General features: G+C 49.2%; 2 protein-coding genes across 7 annotated transcripts in view; both read right to left on the minus strand.

The window, feature by feature from the left end:
* The window catches only part of LOC119174257 (uncharacterized), a 125,881-nt gene that overhangs the window by 90,336 nt on the left and 18,965 nt on the right, over nt 1–16,580 (minus strand). For all 6 annotated transcript variants that reach the window (XR_005110195.2, XR_012894273.1, XM_037425118.2 and 3 more), the window contains exons 5-7: nt 14,057–14,270; nt 13,547–13,651; nt 5,671–5,868 (exon numbers count right to left, since the gene is read on the minus strand). Coding sequence is in view for 4 of the 6 variants with exons in the window: in XM_037425118.2 (XP_037281015.2) it covers nt 5,671–5,868; nt 13,547–13,651; nt 14,057–14,270 (517 nt within the window). In the remaining 2 variants the exon portion in view is untranslated. The remainder of the gene's footprint in view (nt 1–5,670; nt 5,869–13,546; nt 13,652–14,056; nt 14,271–16,580) is intronic.
* On the minus strand, nt 1,766–3,918 carry LOC142803763 (uncharacterized). Its single transcript, XM_075889696.1, has one exon. It carries the CDS (start codon nt 3,776–3,778, stop codon nt 1,913–1,915), a length of 1,866 nt encoding a protein of 621 aa, XP_075745811.1. The 5' UTR covers nt 3,779–3,918; the 3' UTR covers nt 1,766–1,912.

Raw genomic sequence — 16,580 nt, forward strand, 5'->3', positions numbered from 1 at the left:
TACAACAATACCTAAAAATGATTCCCGAACGCCCAGACGTCACCATACACCAGGAAACAAACACCCCGCCAAGCTTTCAGGGTACCAGTCTATAACAGGCAAGGCGGAGAATGCAAACGTCACCACACTGGTCAAGCGAGAGAGAGCTCACGGCTATCGAACACGACACCCAAGTCAAGGATACTGAAAACGTCCTCGTAGAGCTAATTCCACCGCGTAAGACGCCCCACAGCATCTTTGTACTCAACGTCTATAGCAGTCCAAGATGCCGCAAACACCACTTTCACGTCCTCTTCAAACGAGCACTTTATATCGCCCAGGGGCAACAACTCTTCATTGGAGGCAACTTCAACGCAGTGCATACGGCGTGGGGTTACAAACATGATCAGCCGAAAGGCAGGCATTTGTGGGAAATGGCACAACTCGCCGGCCTCGAGCGGGTCACTGACCCTGCGGCACCAACTAGGCAGGGCAATAGCGTCAGCACTGACACCACCCCGGACCTTACCTTTACACGAAAGGTGACTTGGAGAAACACCATGCAAGGCTTGGGCAGTGACCATTACATTATCTCTATAGAAGCAGAAAGCGGCCCACATGAACACACTGCCGGTCGCCAAATAAAGATCACCAATCGGGAACGAAAAAAATCGAGACAAGCAACAGATTGAAGACATCAAAGACATTGAGCATCAAAGACCGACCAACTTCGGCGGGACATCGAGAGGGTGACGCAAATGATGCCGTCAACAGCTGGGCTTGATAAAATAGACATCCGGTTACTGCACATGTGGCAAGCCAAGACCCAACTGCATCGCCGCTGGAAACGACAACGACATAATAGGAGACTGCGAAAACGTATAGCACAGCTCAACGAAAAAATAGAAAAGCACGCACTTAACCTGCAACAACAGCAATGGGAAGAGAAATACGCGCAGATGGATGGTCAGCTCACTACGGGTCGCACATGGCAGATACTGCGGTACCTCGTGCATCCTGCGAACACCAAGACCTCACAGAGGCAAGGCATGTGCAAAATCATTCATGCTTACGGGGGAACGGAGCAAGATTTCCTACGGGAAGCGGAACTCCATTACATATTCCAAACGCCCCCACAAGCACATCCGGACTACAGGGGAAAAGGCAACGCCATCCCAGACACAGAATTCTGTATTTCCGAAATCGAGGCGGCCCTCGTCAAACTCAATACCAAGTCAGCCCCAGGCCTAGATCGAATATCGAACAGGGCACTGCGCAACCTCGATTACAGATCGCTAGAGAAACTCACAGATTATATTAAGGGGAGATGCTACTCGAAAAAGGTTTTTTTTTATTTCATAACCCAGCTCCTTGAAATTTTAGGTGTTAGTAAAGCTTGCAGTGCTGATTTCATAACTGCAATTATTTGTTTGATAGCTATAGTAGTTCCGGAGTTACTACAACTTTGATATCAAAATATAGTATTTTTTGTGCACATAATAAAGCTTACTAAAAATTTTCACACAGAATTGCAAAATGGCTCATTTTGCTGCACTTGAGCAGTACAATACAGAAAAGTACCTCAAACAGAAAATTTATTTGCTACATTAAAAAAAAAAAAATTAAAAGTACTCAATGCATATTTTACATCTCTCTATCAGTGTATCAAGTTGTGTAACAAAAAATCTGTGATGTATAATGCAACCTAAAGTAGATACTTGTATTCTAGAGTGGCTGATTAAGCTCTGTGCAAAATTTCATCAAGATAGGACTATTTTATGCCTAAAAAAGATTGTGCACAAGATGAGAGAATTACCTCAAAATGGAAATCGAGAAAAATGCATTTGAAAGTTGTAAATATGTTTACTCATGATTACACAGTGCGATTTGCACAAAACTTGGTGATATCATAGAAGGGACACAGCTAGAGCACCTAAAATTGTCCTGCTCCATATGTGGATCCTTCTCGCCGCTTGAGAAGGGAGTCATCAAGGCGCGCTTTCTTTGCCACGTTCCGCCGATGGGCCCTTGCCTCGGCTGTTTCACACGCAGACATTCTTTCGATTCTCCTCTGGTCGCGGGATCGGCCCAGGGTGATCAGTTGATCTGGTGGGACTACACCAAGCTCCTCTAGCACGTGTTCAAAGCTTGAATGTCCTTTATTGAACCACAACACGGCCATAGCAGCTGCAGTTTCCACTGTTGTCCGGGAGGCAAACTTAGTCTTCGGACACAACAACCAGATTTTGCTGTTCAAAGATTCTGCAGCGTTTTGGGTCTTCCCTTGGATACAACGCACCAGCAACTTTTCATCTGTGAGCCGCTTGTAAATGGGAAGCACAGCCAATCCTTGAGCCTTGGTCAAGATTGGTGTGTGGTCGGGTGGGGCCTCCCCAAGCGCTTCAGCTCGCCTATGCTTGCACCAGGAAGTCGCCCCTTCTGGACAGTATCGGTGGCTGCCTGCTGTGTTGCTCGACGATGAATGGAAATATGAGGCCCAGATGGCACGATGCATTTTCAGAATATCACCTCTGTTGTTTGTGATTGCAATACGGTAATAGTTCTGCAGCTTCTGAATTGTGCCATCTGTCAGCTTTTCCCCTCGTGGAAGTCTTGTTGGCAGTTTCCGAAGTGCAGTGCCTAGACGCTTGGCCACATGGTTTGTGCACTCCTCCTTGTCCACAACAGCTTCACCATATACCTTGGCCTCAGCGACAGCGGTATAAGCTTTGCTGTCCCCATCACTGAGGAACTTGGTGAAGCGCAATGGTGTTGTGTATGAGGATGTCCTGCCCCATATGCGCAAAGCTGCCTCAGTCTCCATGGCATGAGAGGAGCACTCTGTATTTTTTTCGCAGACAGGTGTGTGGAATGCTTGCCATATTTCTTCCTCATCACCCAAGTCCTGGTGCCGGCTACAGGCAAGGCAGTAATTCGATAGCACTTCAAAATCTAGGCACAAACCAGTGTCCACAGACACAGCAGTGCCGATGCCATTGTGGCTCTTGTGCCCTCTTTTTTGCCATGTGCCATCATACATGACAGCAACATCAGCCCCATCCACTTTCTCTTTAGTTATCATCCGCGCTTTCGCCAGGTTGTCTTGCACAGCTTTGGTAGCTGCAGCATGAACTTTTTTGCCGATTGCAATAAAAGTCTTATGATGCATAGGTATTGGCAGTCCAAGAATAGCGCAAAAACGCGACAGCTGTTCATGCCCAATGCCTATTGCACGCGCAGCCACAACTACCTTCAAATTGAGAGCGAAGCTGTCGCGCGAGCTGCCGCTTCGGTAGCTCCGGTCATCACCGGCATCGGTGGGCTGTCTTTCCGGCAGAACACGCCGCGAACTATGCGCGGCAGAAATCACTGACTCAGGACACTCACTGTTATCACAGTGCAGCTCGAGGAACGAAGAGAGGCCCTTACGTTTACTTGCGGTGTCGCGAACGACGAGTCCAGCGGTGTGGCATGTTGGACAAACAGCACGGCTTACCATCGATGTCAGTGCGCCGATGTCACAAAATACTCCGCTCACAGAGCCACAAACACTCTTCGTTCTTTCGCTTTCGAACTGTTCAATCTTTTTTTCTGATGCGCTGATGAACTTGATCGCGGCGTCGATTTCGTCAAAGTTCCCGCAAGCCGCCGTATCCCCGCTGCCTTGATTAGGCCTAGTGGCCCGCGGCTCGCATTCTTCTACCGCTGCTTTGCGCTTCGGTTTACGTCGACGCCCTTGGTACTTGTTCTTGCTTGCAAACTTTCGTGCTCGGAAGTCTCGCTTCTTCGAGTTATCCATGGTGAACTCGGAAAAACATAGAAACGCACGGCAAGTGCCGATCGTCGCAAGCGCTCAGCGAGCGAGGCCGATCAGATGTAGCCAATGGCGGCCTCGGTAGCGTACCATGTGACCGGTAGAGATGCGCGAAGCGGCTGCAGCTTGGCTGCAAACCGACTTGGAAACGACTGTTTTGTGAAATTCCTCACTAAAATACGAAACTAGGGGGACGCCTGTACACTAGAAGGAGCCTTGATCTACACCACCGAACAAACCCCGATGGCGGACGTCATCGTGTTGCCGAGTGGCGGATTTTCAAAAATAGCCGTCGGATGCGTGAATTCGCGACTTCGGCAGCTACCTTCACTAGCGCAGATCGACTTTTTACCACTTTCTCGTTTGAATTCAGCTATGACCTTTGGGGAAATGATAGTTGAATGATCAAAAGTGATTTTAGCAGCAATATCTCAAAAGTGGAAATTTTCGCAAAAAACGCGACTTTTCGACCCGCATCTCCCCTTAAGGTTGGGGGAATGTGGGGGTGCTGACACCCCCCCTGTAAAGTTGTCTGCGCCGCGTGGCGCACGTGTCTCGCCCCAAGGCTTTATTTTGGTGGTGACCACCGCCAGGCGATAGATGGCGTTGTGTTCGCTTTGAGTACCACTGTTGGTAGAGTGGTAGCGCCGGCGGTGGCCCCTGGCGGAAGGCGGGCCTTGGTGGCGGGCGAGCGTTGAGCGAGCTCTCTTCTGCGCGTGGCGGCTGCCGCGAACGGTTGTCTGTAGCGCGGGTCCCCGGTGCTCGGCACCGCGGGCTTCGCGCCGGGGTCCCGCGTGGAAAGTCAGGCGTTGGCGACGCCGTTTTGGGTATGTGCTAGTGTGTTGAGTGTGTTAGTGTGTGTTTATTATGTTATTGTGTGTTTAGTGCGTCCCTGCGTTATGTTGTTTGTATGGTTTAGTGTTAATTGAAATTGTTGTATCATTCGGCGGACGATATCGTCGTCTAAATTAGTTAATAAATGTATGCATGTGGTGTGCTTGGTACCGATCGTGTCCACTGTGTCCGTTCACTCCGAGAGCGTGGCGTGGCGGTGCGCGCGTTCGCCTCGCCGAGACCCCACAACACTACAAAACAGATGCACGTCATGTGGCGAGGTTGCCACTCTTAGTCACATGCTGTGGGAGTGTCAGGGCCTAATAAACATTCGAACAGTGCCGATTCGCCCCACTCTTCTACCGCCAGCCTCCGCTCGCGTTGGAAGGCCGCACTGCTCAGCTCGAACCTGACAGCACAACTCTGGGCTGTACAGCGTGCTGAGGAAGCCGCTTCGAGAAAAGGTCTCGGAACCACATCCGTGGTGGGTGCCCAGGCCCACTGAAAAACGCCTGACTCTAATCGTCTGGATTCGACAAATAAAGTTTATGTTCTACTTCTACGAGGTTCAATGAAGAAATAATTTGTCTCTTCAAGTTTTCGCTGTAGCCCCTCGAAATTTTAGTGGAAGCACTGAGAGATCATTCTTAGCGTCTGTGCCGATTTCCATCAAGATTCAACCACAAACAAGAAAGTTGGTTTCCTTATCCCTTACATGTCCACCTGTGGCGTGACATGCACTAAACCTGCCGCTCTAAACCACAAGGAACATTTTAGTAATGTCTCTTGACGGACTTGCAGCATTCCTTAATTTTTCGGAATTTAACTTCTGCTCAATATGTGTACCCATGAAAGAGAGAAAGAGAAAGATGTTCTCTCACCTTGTTACAAGTGCAGCGTCGCACAGCTATGAAATGTAAACCTTGCATGCAAAATAAGAAGCTGAAGAATGTAAACAAACTGCAGAGAAGGATGCCTCTATATGTGCTGTTCTCACACAAAAAATAGATAACTTTGAAGATATCGGAAGCACAACCGCTCACCGACTGCCATGGTGTCCTGCTGCTGCTGTTGCTGCTGGCTTCCCCTAGATGGTCGCTGTCCTCCGGTAGATGTGCTGTTGGTCCATGTGTCCATGGACTGGGGGAAGCCATCATGGCCGCCCAGCCCTCGGTTCTGGAACGTGCGGCTACCACGCCCCCCACCAATGCCACCTCCTCTGCCGCCTCTGCCACCACGTCCTGTACGCAAAGCACAAGGTGAGGAACACCCGCCACCATACAGAAGCTGCGCACGTGTTGTGCAGAGTGCAGGTCAGTACTCGAATGTCATTACAGTTAAAGGGGCCCTGAAGCACTTTTTTGAGTTACCATGAAATTAATACAGTGAAAAAGCGTATTGCCTCACAAATTTAACCACGCGAAAATTTCAAGAATCCGTCCAATACTAGCGGAGTTACAAAGATTTTTCACACGCTGCATTCGCATTCTCTCGTCCCGACAAAAGCGCTGGAAGCTAAGCAAAGATGGGTGGGAGGGGCAAACAGAAACAAAACGTCGTACGCGCCTCATGACCTTGAGCACCTCTTTTTTTTTTTCTTCAAATACGTGGCTTTCTTAGTGCGATCACGCGCGCGCACCCGTAGACAAGTGACGGCCTCTCGCGACGATCTCTGTAACAACCGAGCGCACCTTCTACAAATCAGCCAATCGCTGATAGATGGGCTTAAGAGCGACTAATGGGCTTATTCTGTGATTTGTTGAGGGAAGACAAAGCAATTTGTATAGCTAACTTTGATAATTTAATGTCAATTCCAGGCCGCATGCTTCACTATAACATTTGGCTCGCGTGTTCTCGGGAGCCTCTACTAACGATCGGCAGCGTTTTCTGACCATGCTCAAAAAGTGTTGCAGGACCCTTTAAGGGGGGATGCTACACCTTCCAAAAACTCTTTTATTTTTGCGAGTACCTCAGTCAAATTTGGAGAGCCTATGTAGATTTTACCACTGATTTCAAAAGTCTAATTCTTTTTTTGCTGTGACAATTAGTTTTAAAAATATAATGAACTGCGACTTTTTCAATTAAGGCCTAATTAGCTAATTAACTGTAACTTGGATATTGATGTGCAACCTATAGAACCAATTCGGTATGTTCACAGTGTGCAATAAAGTATAAATCATTGTTCTGGGCTATTTCGAAGCAAAGTTGTGGGATGTTGAATATGACATGAAAAATTTCCCCATCTACACTTGAAACAAAAGATCCATTTAGAGAATTTTCTCCAAAAATTATTACAATAAAACTTACTTTACGACACATCCCCTGCATTTATCTTCGAAACGAAAAAGAAATCGTAATGATAACCCAGATAGAACAAGAGATATTGCTCCGGCATAATGGGAAGCACATGAAAATTGTCGTTTTGAGAAATCGAGAAAAAACGTGGGCACACATTTTTATTGCAGAAGATGCAACAAGACAACCTCAAAACGCACCAGAAGCATAGTCTGAATGCATTCTGTACTCATGCCTCCTCTTCAATAGGTTCCGGAGTTCCAATGAGGCTGTTCTTTTCTTGTTGGAGACAATGCTGCGACGGTGGTCTTTTTCTCTCGCTCTCCTGGCACCAGTACTTGTCGCATTCATGTCCATTTCACCTAAGATTGCCGTTGCAGAATTCAAATTGCCCGTGTTGAAGCGCAGCACTGCTTCTGCAACAGCTGCTTCAACAGCGAACAGGGACGCATGGTGCTCCTTGGGGGCCAAACTCCAGATTACCGAATGTAGGCTCTCGTTGGAGTTCTGCGTTTTGCCGCGTTCGCACCTCTGAAGCAGGGCTCTTTCCGAAAGCCGGGTATAAACCGGTAGTAATGCCTCTGCCACGTCTTTCGGTAGATTGTAGGCATGCCTGGGGTCGGGCTCACCCTTTGCTTTTGCGGCATTGTGCCGACACCATGAAGTTTCACCAGCTGGGCACAGACTGTGGTCCGAGCATTCATCAGTGGAGGTGACGTGGCGGTATGTGGCCATCACAGCCTTTTGCATCTCGCCCACGTCACCTTCATGCGATTTCAGAGCCCGGCCATAATATGTGCTCAGCCTGGTGATCAGCTCACCTGTGAGCCTGCCTTTCCCACCAAGGCCTCTTTTCCCATCGCACTTTTGTTTCTGCACCAGGTTTCTCAATGCGGTGCCCATCCGTTTCTGTACATGATTAATACAGTCTTCCTTCTGCACGTCAATGTAACCATACACCTTGGCGTCTTGTATGGCGCAAAATGTCCTAGAGTCTCCATCAGACAGCATAGTTGTGTAGCGCAGGCCATGGCGTTCAAGCGACCTCTGAAATAGAATTAGAGCCGCCTCCACTTCCATTTGCCCCGCTTTGCTGTTCGTATTTTTTTGGCATTTGTGGTTAGCCTTCCATTCTTGATAGCCCTCACTACTAGGCTTTGGGCCCACCTCGCAGCCTAGGCAAAAGTTGGAAAGAACGACGTAGTCCAACACGTAGCCACTAAATAATTCGATAACTGTGCCCACGCCGATGTGGGAAGAATGGCCTCGCGTCTTCCCACGTGCCGTCGTAGCTAACGGCAATATTGCCCCGGTGGCCGAAGCACAAGTCATCATAAATTGTTCTAACCTTTTCTGCACATTCGCTCATAGCGGACTCAGCCGCTCGCATTGTTGCAGCGGGTGCCAGCGTGTTCTTCAAATGCCGCTGAAACGTCTTGTGGTGCATACCGCGGTGTGAGATGCCCATTGTTGCGAAAATATCGTTCATTTTCGTTTGGCCGTTGTCGGTAGCCACCATCGCCCTCGAAGCGAGAAGATTTACTTCAAACGGATTGCACATTTTCGTGCCGTTCGCGCGGGGCGAAGTCCATTCATTCGCGATCTCGCCGCACCTTTCACACTGCACTAGCACTTTCACGGCAAGTCCGTAGTCCCGATCCCCTCCGACGATCGTAGCCGGTCCGTGGCAGGCTTTGCAACACAAGGCACCCATTATCGCGTTTAGGATATCTAGATGCATAAGCAGATAAGGAGCAGCGTGGTCCGAGTCCCGTGCGGTTGCCTCGCTACAACTCGCGGTGAAAAAGTCAATTTTCCGTGCAGTTGCTGGCGCCGATGAAAGCCGGTCGAGGCGTCGCTTTCTCCCGGGCATGATTTTCTTCAACTTCGGCGTTTGTCACCACCTTGGCGTCGATTCGTAGTCGTCCGGAGTTCGCTTCACCGTCATCGTCGTCGGAGGCAACGCGCTCGGTCGCACCATCGCTGAACGGCCGCGGAGCGTCGACACATCGTTCGTCGGAGTCAACCAAGGGCTCTGATGACTTCGTAGACTTTCTCCCACGACCTTTGCGTTTCCTGCGACCAAATGCGTGCACGGTCCGATACTTTTTTGCGTTTCCAGGCATGGCGATACGATCAGAAGCTTCAGAGTGCTCTGCCGATTTCGAGGCGTCACAGCGGTAACCCTTTCAAAATGGCGTCGGGTCGCGTATGCAGACGCAAGCCGCGAGCTTCCAGCCAACCGGAAAGCGCCATTTCAGTCACGTGCGCCGTTTAGCCAATGGCAGTGAGCGCGGCTCTTCGTCTTTGAGGCCCCGTTTTTCGAGCCGGGGAAACGCTCAATGTTGCTTACTGAATAAAAAAAAAAAAAACAGCTGAAAACGCGTTCTTTCAAACAAGACCAAAATGGCACCGATCGAGCGCGTAGTTCCCGCGTATCGTAGAGCCGAAACCTGCGCTATTTGCCCTTAATTTAAAGGGCAGGACGCCCGTTTTCGGTTTTTTAAAGTTGAATAACGATAAAAGTTGATGGTGTTCGGCTATGAAATTTTGTAAATAGGTGCGCAATGATGTCGGGAACGCGAAAAGAAGGTCCGTGAAGACTCGATTTTTTGGCCGATTTTCGGTCCCAAAGTGCCGCGTCCCCCCTTAAGGGGGGACGTGGCCCTTGAAAACCGAAAAATCACAAATACCGTATAGTGCGGAATATAGACCGAGATTTTTTTCCAAAAAATGTCAATAAAAAGTCGACCCTTGACCTAACCGGCCCTTGGCATAAACCAAGTGATCGTCTGGCAACAAGAAGTGTCACATCCTTTTTGGGCATCAGCATCGACATTGCCTCTTTGGGCAGAGGACATTTCTCTTTCCTTGTTGATTTAGTGTTTGTAGCACAGGTGGTTCGTAGCGAGTGTCGACATTACTCTGCGACAAGCCATGAATATGGGGACGCGGCGCCAGTTCACCGCCCCGTTTAAAATAAAAGCTATTGAATTCGCGGAGGCGAATGGCAACATGGCGGCAGTTTGGAGTGTCCGAGAAAAGCGTCAGGTACTGGCGCAACCCAAAATCCAAACTGTCGGTGTGTAACGCGAGTAGACGTAGTTTCGCAGTCGCCGAGCTGTGCACCCAGAACTCGAAGAGAAAGTAGCGGATTCCGTCTGCGAGTACCGTGCCAGATCCCTGCCAGTGAATGCGGAGCTCATTCGATCAAAAGCCGTCGAGCTCGCCCGTGAAGCTGGTCTATCAAAGAAAGACTTCAAGGGATCCATTTATTGGGTCCGTCGCTTCATGCGACGCAAGGAATTTGCCCTTCGACGGCGCCCGTCGATATGCCAGAAGCTGCCGGAGGCGTACACGGACAAATTGATAAAGTTTTATTAACTCTACGTGAACAGCCTCCGGCGGCAGCATGACTACATGCGTGGCCACATTGGCAACGCCGAAGAAACATCGGTGTGGCTCGACATGCCGTCGTCCACGACTGTTTGCGAACGCGGGGCAAAAGAGGTGAAGCTTTTGTCGACCGGAAGCGAGCATTCACGCTTCACCCTTATGCCTTCCTGCACGGTCGACGGCAGAAAGTTGCCCCCCCTTCATCATCAAGCGGAAGACGATGCCGAAGGAGGCCTTCCCGCGGGATGTCGTCGTCCGCGTCATCGAGAAGGGGTATATGGACGAGGCCCTAATGCGCAAGTGGATCCGGACAGTGTGGAACCGGCGGCTTGGAGCACTCCTGCAGCCCCGGAACATGCTCGTGTTGGACGCGTTTCGCGGGAACTTGACCGCATCGGGGAAGGAGAGCCTTCGCGACGGAAAGACTGATCTTGTCATTCCGGGAGGAATGACGTCAACGCTCCAACCGCTGGACGTTGTCCTTAATAAACCTTTCAAGGACCAGGTGCGTACGCTGTACACCGAATGGATGCCTGGCGACAACCCGTGAACCCCGACAGGCCGGCTGCGCAGGCCACCTCTCTCGACAGTTTTTGGTTGGGTCTCCGAGGCATGGAGGTCTCTGCCTGAAGAGATGGTGGTGCACGCATTTAAGAAATGCTGCATTAGCAACGCTCTCGACAGCACTGAGGACGACATGCTAATGGGAGGCGGCTAGTGATAAGCAGTCGTCGTCGGACTGAATCTGTGAACTATTCCGCGTTTTTCTTTTCTTTTTTTGCTGGTCAAGGTAAGGGGGTCGATCTATATTCTGCCTCGACCTATATTCCGCATTATACGGCAAGTCTGTTTTTGAAAAACCAATTGTTGGGATGTATGTCACATAAACTATCTATTCTGTAAATATCAAGGCCTAATTCGACCCCAAAGTGCAAAAAAATATGCTATTTTCGAGGCCGCCGCAGCGCCCAAAACGCGCAATAGCCTAAATCAAACCAAACTAGGTGTGCGCACTATTCCGAGATCATGCGGCCGTGTCGCGCCACCTTGGTCTTGTTTTGACCGTGAATTCTCTCTCGTTTGTTGCCTTTCAAAATGGCGTCAACAACATGGTTGAGATGCTATCGGCATTACTTTAAAATGGAATGCGGAGTGCTGATTGGCCAGAGCAGCTTGTTCATGTCTCGAAGGCGAAAGCGCGCCTGCCATTGGCTGCTGCGCTGGAAGCAGGGGCGGTCCCTTTCGGCGATGGCATGTCCAACGTGCATATCTCGCTGTTGCTCTCTCTTCAGTCCGCTTCAACAACTGCAGCAAAATTTGAATCCCGAGAAATCATGCAAAAAAACAAGTCCACTTTGGGTAGACAGCAGCGTGGAAAAGCTGTTTATTTACAATGATTTGCAAATTCAGCTTTTTCAGTAGGCACTAGACATGTAGTCCTCCTGCTTTGCGTCACCTAAATGATGTTTTTTTTCAATGCCCACTGCATGTTTTCCGCAGAGGCACACTTGCGAGCTGGTGCGGTCGCCTTGGACTCGTCTGCAGACTAAGCCGCTCATCATTTCGGTGACGCCTCTGTGCGACGCCTCTGTGTGTGAATATGCGCGTCCTCCGTGATCATAAAGCTATATTTTTTGGCTTGTTCAGATTGAGTTGATGTCGCAGACCGAACTTGCACACTCGCTCATCAATTTCAAGGCTGCAAGAGCAGCGAGGGGTTGCGTTTCGTTTTCACGTAAGATTGCCACATTTCGAGTGGTTGCGGACGCGTCGTTACAAGCACTCTACCTGCTGCCAGCAGCCTCCATTGCGCAAGCGACGAGCACCCTCACCGTAAACGGATTGATTTTCTGTTTGTTGACGTGCGGCGTACTCTACTCCAACGAACAGTCACGTAGTTCACGTCAGATGGGGGGAACCCGTGGCATTGACGCGTAAAGCGTTAAGACTGCGCTTCCGTTCCATCGTTGCAAAGATTGCTCTTGTAGCTTTGCTTCTGCTCTTTTACTTGCCGTTCTGTAACTGTTGAGCCTCCAAAACACGGCCGCTTTGTTGTCGACAACCGACAGGCTCGTATGTGTTAGGCATACACTAGTGACTCGGCGACCACCGTTGAACGCCGCGAGTTTGTTATCCTCACTGTCCTGAGCTATAGCGGGACTCTTAAAAATTCACAGCGAACAAACGATCGTCACACCCGCTTCACAAATTAGCGTTTCGAGGAACTTCTTTACTGCGGCATGCAGTCGACAGCACAATGACAAAATGGCGCACGTCTGTGCGCGTCCCGATGAAGAAACAGACGCCGGAAGTGCCACTTGGCCAATCGGGTGCCTAGGTTTTTTTCACGTGCCCCAAGCAGCCAATAGAATCGTGCACTGGTGCTTCCCCACTGGTGCAAGGCGAGCCACTGGTGGCGGGAAATTGAAGATGATCGACCCTTCCAAACAAGACCAAGATGACCACGAAGCGCGGCTTTAGCGTTTGTTTGTGCTCAGATTCATCTCACAGGGGTGTTATAAATTGATTTTGTGCCAAAAATAATGACGAGAGATGCTAGAAACTCCTCGAATAAGTGCGAAAATAGTTGCAGATTCCGAAAATGTCACCTTCAAAAAGTCTTTTTTTTTTTTCCCACAATTTTCGGCCAAGACCCATGTCTCCACATGAACCTGCTTATAACAAACCTCCATATAATGAATGTATCTATATAACGTACTTTTTCTATTCCCCGCAGTTACTCTATTGAAGCATACGTATTTGAGACATCTATGCAACAAAGTAACAGCGGTAGACAACTTTGATAAAACGAATTTTTCAACACGGACAATCTAGAAATTTTGCCCCAGATTTTGTCATTTTGGCATGAGCATGTATCTTCCATGGTTGCTCCGCCCCCGACAAAGCGTGAAGCGGCGCGCTCGTGGGCCCGGTGACTCTCAGGCCAGGGTGAACGTTCGTTATTGCGGCAAGGGTGCCACCATTCTTGCCGCTGCAGGCGAATTCGTGGATGCGCCCTTCCTATCCAAACCAAAAACAAAAAAGAAAGAACGAAAGAAAAAAAACTACTTGTGTGTTGGCAAAGCCACACTTTTAGTTAGCGTCGTAAATTTGGGGCCGTGCTGGGTATGAAGAGCGCTTTTCCAAATAGCAATAGTAAAACCAGCAGTCACGTCTTTTTATCACATGCAAAAACAGAGAATCGCGGGGGAACAATATGCCACTCACTGCTGCCTCCTCGTGGTCGCATGTCACCAGTCCTCTCGCCAGTTCTCTCGCCAGTGCGCCCGTCTTCAAGGTTTCTCTCATTCTTCTCGATTTCCTTGTTCTTCCCTGCAACAGGCACCACAACATACCGAGGATTCAAAGGTGGACAGACACAGCAAAGTAAGTTCATCAAACAGCAGGCTCATGAAAGCACATGTGGGTTCAGGGTGTCTGCACCTGCTTTTTAGGGCAAGACTGAGCTTTACTGCCTACATCCTTAGTTTTCCATGATCCGTTCAAAGTTTTACTTAGGGTGCCACTGTACGTGCTTACTACAGGTGACAAAATCGTAAAGTTAATAGCATGCAAGTTACACTGCAGACAAAAGGTACCATCGCAGGCATAGATGAGCCTTGCACTACGCTCAAGCACTCCGTCTGGCTTTACGACCATGACGATACGATCCATATGGATTCCTGCTCAGCTGCAGGAAAAGTATTGCAAACAGGCAATAGCGCAACATAGACTCACAGCTGCCTCCACGACCTCCTCCTCGGCCTCCTCCCCCAGACCCCCGGGGCATGTTGCGTGGGGGGCCGCCCTCCCCGCGAGGCCCCCCACGGTTTTCCTTGTTGCTGCTCGCGGGGCCACCTTGGTCCCCTTTCTGCTGCTGTTGTTGCTGCTGCTGCTGCTGGCTGCCCTCCTTCGCAGGCTTTTTCTTTTTGCCCCGAGTCTCCCACTCGCCCTGCATGGACATGGCCACCTTTTTGATGCGACAGCTCACACACCCCGGCAGAACTAACGGCAGGGCCCATATTGGTCCTCATGCTTTCAGACTTTCACTCACGCTAGCCCTAAACAGAATACATGACAACCTACCCAAAATATAGGCATAAAGCACAGGCATGCACCAGTAAAATACAACAAGCTACCAATTTAGAACCAGTTCGCTTTACCAAGATTTTACTGTAGCCAGCTCCAAGCTCCTATTTTCACCGTGAACAAAGGGCCCGTTGTAGCCGCCCTAACACGCCAAGTTTCCTTTTCCCCCTGCAATTAAAAACTACTGCATTTTGTTTCCTGGTCGTGTCAGCAAATTTTCTTTGTGTCGGGCATACAACGACATTGTATTCTGTGTTTCTATGGCAGTGTTGCCATGTTCTGAAGATTTTAGTCTGCACACTCATCACTAATGATAAGCACCTGGACATTATTAAGGCTTTCCCTTTATAATGCAGCATGGAATCCGCTACCCTAGAATCAATACCTTTATGCGAATGCATAGCAGTGAAACACTCCGTCCCTTGTCCCTCAGATCTCTTCCAGCACAAGCCAACTGCCTCTACATACAGAACAATGAAGGTGCAGCTATGTGAAACCATCATTCCAATTTAGTCTCTGACACTGGAACCTTTCTCTCTAGCGCATTCAATTTTCATTTGCAACTTGATACATACAATAGACCTCTACCAAGGTATGTGACATCACTGGCACACGTGCAAGGTGACTGGTGGCTCAGCGCAGTGTTTGGGGCATGTTTTAAAGCTTAAAGGGGAACTGGGACACTTTTTGAGAATGGTCAGAAAACGCTGCCGATCGGTAGTAGAGGCTCCCAAGAACACGCAAGCCAAATATAGCCCAGCACGCAGCCCGCAATTCACAATACCTCGACAAGACCGTTACGAATGGCTTTCTCTTCTCTCGAAAGAAGCTCAAAAAGCATTCGTAGAAGACCATCTATCAGCCACTGGCTGATTTGAACATGGAGCATTCGGTCGTTACAAGAATCACCACGGGTGGCGGTCACTTTTCCACTCGTTCGAACGCAATCACACTGAAGAAGTCGTGTATCTAAAAAAGAGAGAGAGAAGTGCTCAAGGTCACGAGACACATGTGACATTTTCTTTGCTTATGCTATTCCCACCCTGCTTAGCCGCCAGCCTTTTCGTCGGGCTAGGGAATGCGATTGTGTGCGACAAACCTTCAGATTCTTAAGATTTTTGCGCGGTTGAATTCATGAGGCAATAGGCTCTTCAAGTGAATCCATTCCATGGTTACTTGATAAAGTGTTTCAAGACCCCTTAAACTTCATGTCATCGTGGTGACATCAGCCATAGTGTGCAATGAGGAATATCTAGCTGTGAGGTAAACTGCATGATGAAATGTTTCCCACGCCGGCTGGCTGTTTATCTAGAGTCAACACACGTGGCAGCCCATGCAAGAAACAGCGGCATAGTCTTCGAAAATGTGCAGCGTTGATTGTGCAGCTCGAATGAAACAGAAGTTATTTTTCCTCCAACTTGGCAAATGTGCCAAAATTTCAGTTTTGAGAAAATGAGGAAAACGTTTTGAAACACTTTTAATGAAAAAATACTGATAAAATCTTATGAAAATGCACCAAGGGCATAATCTGAATGCATTCCATCCTTATGCTTCCTCTTGACCAGCTTTCTCAGACTCTGGGACACTTCTATTTATTTTAGATTGCACTCTGACTACAGTCCTTCTCCCTAGCCCTCAGGGATGTGCTGTTGAATATCGTGATGTCCAGCTGCTCTAGAATCGCAGCAAATGCATTGACATTGCCCTTGTTTAAGCACAGTACACCTTTGCAACAGCAGCTTGCACAGCAAAAAAAGAAGCATGCTGCTCCTTTGATACTGAACTCCAAATCACGGATTGGAAGCTTTCGTGTGAATTCCGAGTCTTGCCTTGCAGGCATCTTGCCTCGCTGCCGCACCACTTGACTCCGAAAAGTGCTTTATTTTTCGCGCTGTTGTCGACACAGTTGAAACACCCTCAAGCGTCGTGGTTGTCTCACGAGCACGAACATCGCGAATCCACTAGCACCGATCACATCAGCGTCTACCCGCACACGACCGGAGTCGACATAACGCCCGCTCTCAGGGAGGTCCGTGTCTACGCGCACTTCACCGTTGCTGATAGCATCGGTGCGGTCATAATCCACAGAGCCTCCGCTATCTGGGGAAGTCATCTCGCAAAATCCGCTGTTGATGGCATCATCTTCAGTACACGTGCAGCCAGCGTCCTCGCT

Source organism: Rhipicephalus microplus, chromosome 3 (assembly GCF_043290135.1).
Source record: "Rhipicephalus microplus isolate Deutch F79 chromosome 3, USDA_Rmic, whole genome shotgun sequence".
Classification (NCBI taxonomy): Eukaryota; Metazoa; Arthropoda; class Arachnida; order Ixodida; family Ixodidae; genus Rhipicephalus; species Rhipicephalus microplus.